The sequence below is a fragment of the Notothenia rossii genome (assembly GCF_949606895.1).
Source record: "Notothenia rossii genome assembly, contig: scaffold_695, whole genome shotgun sequence".
Classification (NCBI taxonomy): Eukaryota; Metazoa; Chordata; class Actinopteri; order Perciformes; family Nototheniidae; genus Notothenia; species Notothenia rossii.
The window spans coordinates 1-6000 of NW_027640245.1; the positions used below are offsets into that span (position 1 = coordinate 1).

At 50.6% G+C, this 6000-nt stretch overlaps 1 protein-coding gene across 1 annotated transcript; it reads left to right on the top strand.

Annotated features, from left to right (window-relative positions):
* Positions 1-5183: 5183 nt before the first annotated feature.
* On the top strand, positions 5184-5948 carry LOC307026897 (putative RNA-binding protein 15B; the record flags this gene model as incomplete). The annotated part of the gene is made up of 1 exon (XM_079695056.1): positions 5184-5948. The coding sequence occupies exon 1, from the start codon at positions 5313-5315 to the stop codon at positions 5946-5948; it is 636 nt and encodes a 211-aa protein (XP_079551182.1). The 5' UTR covers positions 5184-5312.
* Between the last annotated feature and the right edge of the window lie 52 nt (positions 5949-6000).

Consider the following 6000-nt stretch of genomic DNA (forward strand, 5'->3'; position numbering starts at 1 on the left):
GGAGAGTGCGGGTGACGCGCCCGCGGTGTCCGTGCCCGCTGCGGAGCCGCTCCCTCTTGAGGATGTTGTAAACATGTAAAGGAAAAAGGTCCTGCTGTAAATAATGATAAAACCCCTTGATTTATAACTTAACATCTCAGTCTCTATTGATCTGAGTATATTATAAAGAACTGTTCATTGAAGCATGATAGCGCAGGCCTTTGTCAGATGGTATATTACGTTGTTTCTTTCTGCTTTGAATAGTTCTCTCTTTTTTCACCTGTGTTTGCATCACTGTAACCAATGAGCTAACCGAGGCTAACCAATGAGCTAACCGAGGCTAACCAATGAGCTAACCGAGGCTAACCAATGAGCTAACCGAGGCTAACCAATGAGCTAACCGAGGCTAACCAATGAGCTGACCGAGGCTAATCAATGAGCTAATCAAGGCTAACCATGAGCTAACCGGGGCTAACCAATGAGCTAACCAAGGCTAACCAATGAGCTAACCGGGGCTAACCAATGAGCTAACCGGGGCTAACCAATGAGCTAACCGGGGCTAACCAATGAGCTAACCGGGGCTAACCAATGAGCTAACCGGGGCTAACCGGGGCTAACCAATGAGCTAACCGAGGCTAACCAATGAGCTAACCGAGGCTAACCAATGAGCTAACCGGGGCTAACCAATGAGCTAACCGGGGCTAACCAATGAGCTAACCGAGGCTAACCAATGAGCTAACCGGGGCTAACCAATGAGCTAACCGAGGCTAACCAATGAGCTAACCAATGAGCTAACCAATGAGCACCTGCATGTGTGTGAGAAAGTCTCTGACACCATTTCAGCCCAGATCTAAACTCCTGGCAGGACGAGCTCCAGCTCACTTCTCTCACTGAACAGAACAAAGTGAGAGAGGGACTGCAATATAAGAGGGAAAGAAAGAGAGACTTTAAAACTGTTCAGTTGTTACGATGTGTAAAGACTGATATTGTTCTATAATCATCTGAAACAGTTAAGTCATGATGTGAAACGATTAACAAAGAAAAAGAGAATCTCAAGCTGCATCTACACTTTAGTTTATTTATCTAAAATTAAACACTTTTAAGATGCACACACGAGAGTGACTGGAGGAGGGAATGGGGGGGGGGGGCTTCTTCAGCCATAAGCGCAGCAATAGTGGAGGGGTTGCCATTCTCTTTGCGAGGGGCTTTACACCCTTCTCCTGTACGGTCGATGAGCTCGTCCCAGGACACTTGCTCAAAATAAATGCTGAATTTGAAAAAGTTAAAATATGTTTTATAAATATCTCTGCTCCCAGTGTGGGCGCAGAGAGGCTTTTGTTTTTTGAGAAACTGAAACTCACTCTTAGCACCTGTGATGGTGAGGAGTATCTGTTCCTGGGGGGGGACTTCAACAGAGGACCCTGTGCTGGAGAGGAACCACCAGGAACCGCATGCTGCCTCCAAGAGTGCCTTCATAAGACGAACAGGAAGCTTTGAGCTGTGTGATGTTTGGAGGCACTTCCACCCGGGCCAGCGGCAGGACACGTGGGGGCACTCCCACCCGGGCCAGCGGCAGGACACGTGGGGGCACTCCCACCCGGGCCAGCGGCAGGACACGTGGGGGCACTCCCACCCGGGCCAGCGGCAGGACACGTGGGGGCACTCCCACCCGGGCCAGCGGCAGGACACGTGGGGGCACTCCGTGGATAACCTGTGGTCTCTAGCTAGGCTGGATCGTGTCTATGTTTTGAATCATCACATTAATGTGAGCAGAAGCTGCTCCATCAGTCCCGTGGGAGTCTCTGACCATTCCCTCGTACAAGTCTCACTCTTTATTCATCATGTTCAGTGTAATAGTGCGTGTTGGCACTTTAATGCTTCTCTGTTGGACGACAACCATTTTAAAAATGTTTTTAAATCTTTTGTGAAAACTACCGTTTATCTAAGAGTGAGTAGAATTCTCTTTCAGCAGTGGTGGGATGGAGGTAAAGTGAAGATCAAGCAGCTTTGCCTGCAGTACACTTTCAATGTCACAAAGGACATGGCTAGATCTCTGAGAGCTCTGGAGAGAGAAGAGGTGGAGCTGCAGGGATCGGCAGACTCCACAGGAGAGCGAGAACATGTCAGCTCTGTCTGACCTGCTGGGGTCCTCTGCTCAGGGTGCTCTGGTCAGATCCTGGTTTCAGAACATCGTGAAGATGGATGCTCCCTCTCACTTGTTCTTTGGTCTGGAGCGTAAGAATGGTCAGAGGAGGCTGATGCACTCGATCCAATGCTGGGCAGCTGCTTCAGTGTGCTGTGGAGTTCTACAAGGAGCTCTACAGAACAGCTCCAGGCCGAGCCAGAGGTGGCCCAGTCGTTCTATGAGGGCCTTCCTAACGTCCCTGAGGAGGACCGTGCTGAGCTGGAGGCGGAGCTCTCTGCCCAGGAGCTGCAGGAGGCCTTGCAGAGCATGCAGAGTGGGAAGGCTCCTGGCATAGACGGCCTGCCTGCAGACTTCTATAAGGCTCTCTGGCCGGTTATAGGTGACGACCTGCTGAGTGTGCTCAGAGACAGTCTAAGTAACGGGAGGTTGCCTCTGAGTTGCAGGAGAGCTGTGCTCACTCTCCTCCCTAAGGAAGGAGACTGGCGTCCTGTGTCTCTACTCTGTACCGACTACAAGCTGCTTTCCAAAGTGTTAGCGACGAGGCTGAGGAAAGTGATGGAGCATGTCGTTCACGCAGACCAGACACACTGTGTACCCAGCAGGTTGATAACTGACAACGTGACTCTGATTCCAGATGTTCTGGACCTCTCCGGTTCATTGGGCTGTGAGCTTGGTCTGATTTCTATAGACCAGGAAAAGGCTTTGGACCGAGTTGAACACCAGTACTTGTGGCAGACGCTGGAAGCTTCTGGGTTCAGCTCTGGTCTCAGAGCCAAGATCCAGGTCTTGTACAGGGACATTGAGAGTGTACTGAAGATAAACGGTAGTTTGTGTGCTCCTGTTGAAGCTCAGAGAGAAGTCCCACAGGGCTGCTCTTTGTCCGGGATGCTCTACTCCCCGGCCATAGAGCCCGTTTTACACCGGGTCAAAGTTACAGGGTTTCTCTTTTCCTGCCTGTAGGGATGTTTTTAAATTGTCTGCGTATGCGCAGGACATAATGGGCTTTGTTCAAAAACAAGATGACATCAATGTTTTAAATGAAAATGTGAGCAACTTTTACAAAATCTCATCTGCTCGAGTCAACTGGGGGAAAAGTGAGGCCTTAGCAGGAGGAGAGGGCGGTATTGACAGCTTGTTGTTACCTGGGGGTCTTGGTTGGAAAAGGGCAGGGGTAAAGTACCTGGGTGTTTATCTTGGTGATGACACGTTTTGTTTGAAAAACTGGGACGGGCTTATAGAGACAGTGGAAGGCCGGTTAAAGAAGTGGAAGTGGATTTTGGGAGATGGCCCTGTGGGCCATCTAAGCTGATTTACAGATGGCCCTGAGCCCAATAGAGATTTCCCTGAAAAATGCGCGCGGACGAAATGGCACGAAGGGTTTGGGGGGCCTCCCCCTGGAACATTTAGATTTGTGCAAGTCTTAGATGCTGTCTGGTGCATTCTATAGACTGAATTATAAGATGAACCACCACAAGATTACAATTTCAATTGTATTCTTCATTTCACTTGTTTGTTTGTTCTTGTTTGTGTTTGCTCTCTTGCATGCCCTGCATAGCTTTAAGAAATACTTCAGTTGTTGGTCAAGACACTTTCCATCTGATGAAGGCAAATGCCTTCATCAGATGGAAAAAAGTAGAAAACATTACATTCAGTTGTAACTGCCAAAACAAACATTATTTACGCTATCATGGCCCCTGTTCAAAATGTTTGTAATGTTATCTACTGTAAGTTGGTCGAATGAATGCCTCCTCATCCGGAAGCTGACCGAGCAGACCCGAGCAGCAGTCGAGAGGAGCCGAGCGCATCCGAGAAGCACACAACATGGTGACGTCAGAGTTCCCGTTAGCCGGCAAATCTAAATCTCTTCGGTCAAAATCATTTCCCTTTAGCGCAATACCGCTTCAGTTGCACCACTGATGTGACAGACAAGAAGAGTAGGTCTTCTTCTTTCGTGTATCGTCGTCATATGTCCAGCTCAGTGTCACAAAGCCACGCTCTCGTCTCTGGTCCCACTCCTACACAGAAGAGTAGGTGACAGACAAGAAGAGTAGGTGACAGACAAGAAGAGTAGGTGACAGACAAGAAGAGTAGGTGACAGACAAGAAGAGTAGGTGACAGACAAGAAGAGTAGGTGACAGACAAGAAGAGTAGGTGACAGACAAGAGTAGTCAATTCTAATGTCGAACACTTAATGTGGAGAAAGAGATGTGCTGTCTGGGTTGATTGTGCGTTGATCTGTTGGTAATGCCTCGGGGTTCCGGTGGGCATGTAAACAAATGCATAATGCTGCGCTATACTTTGTGGCCTCACCCGGTTGCATAGCAACACTTATTGTTTAGGTGTCTTTTAATAAGCAGGTAGTCCTATCATTAGCTAGAACTAGCTAGATCTGATCGATATGGACATAAACGCGAGTGAAGTCTAATCTGACGGGAGAGAGAGATCAGCTGCTGCTGACGAGTCGACACGCAGCTCTGCATGATCACATGCAGCGGTGAGCGGACAAAACACACACTTCAGATTAGAATATCACACGTAGCTATTTTAATGACCTCTCAAACTACCGTAACTAGTTATAGATATGTTTAGTTTCACTGTCGGGTCACTCATTACTGGATCCGCGAGCTGCATGATACTGGCATAATAGATTGCCCGATCGGGCAACCAGCAGGTGAGGCTTCATGGCCCGAGATAAATACTAGATGGCCCCGGGCCATCGGGCAGTCCTTAATGTCGAGCCCTGCGAGTGTTTTCTCTCATATTTGAATGACCCTGTTGCCTCCCCCCCTCTCTCTCTCTCTCTCCCCCCCTCTCTCTCTCTCTCTCTCGCTCTCTCTCTCTCTCTGTCCCTCTCTCTCTCTCTCGCTCTCTCTCTCTCTCTCTGTCCCTCTCTCTCTCTCTCTCTCTCTCTGTCCCTCTCTCTCCCTCTCTCTCTCTCTCTCTCTCTCTCTCTGTCCCTCTCTCTCTCTCTGTCCCTCTCTCTCTCTGTCCCTCTCTGTCCCTCTCTCTCTCTCTCTGTCCCTATCTCCCTCTCTCTCCCTCTCCCTCTCTCCCCCCCCTCTCTCTCTCTCTGTCCCTCTCTCTCTCTCTCCGCCTCTCTCTCTCTCCCTCTCTTTCTCTCTCTCTCTCCCTCTCTCTCCCTCCCTCTCTCTCTCTCTCCCCCGTAATGTGAGCGTTTTCTCTCATAATGACCCTGTTGCCTCCCCCCCCTCTCTCTCTCAGGCTGGTGTTGGGCGAGCGACAGTTGAAGATCGAGCCCATGTACGTGAGGAGGCGCAGCGTCACTCCTCCAGACTCTGGCTTCCCTGCAGCTCTCGCTCCTCCCTACCCTCAGTACCGCCAGCGCTCCCTGTCTCCTCCCGGCAGCATGCGAGACCTGCGGGCGCGGCACTTCGCCCTGGAGACGCTCAGCAGGGAGCGAGACCGACTCCTCGACTATTATGGGATGCTGGACGACAGGGGGCGGCCCTACGGTTTCCCCCCCACTCCCGTGGTGGTGGAGGACCTGAAGCCAGAGGACGATCAGAGGGCGACGAGCAACCTGTTCATCGGGAACCTGGACGGAAACGTGACGGAGGCGGAGCTTAGGAGAGGATTCGATAAGTACGGCGTGATTGAAGACGTGGTGATCAAGCGTCCGGCGCGAGGGCAGGGCGGGGCGTACGCTTTCGTGAAGTTCCAGAACCTGGACATGGCTCACCGAGCCAAAGTGGCCATGCAGGGCCGTCTGATGGGAGGTAAGGAACACACAGAGACACACTTTGATTGGTCTAGAGAGGAGAGCAGCACCTCTTCCTATGGAACACACAGAGACACACTTTGATTGGTCTAGAGAGGAGAGCAGCGCCTCTTCCTAAGGAACACACAGAGACACA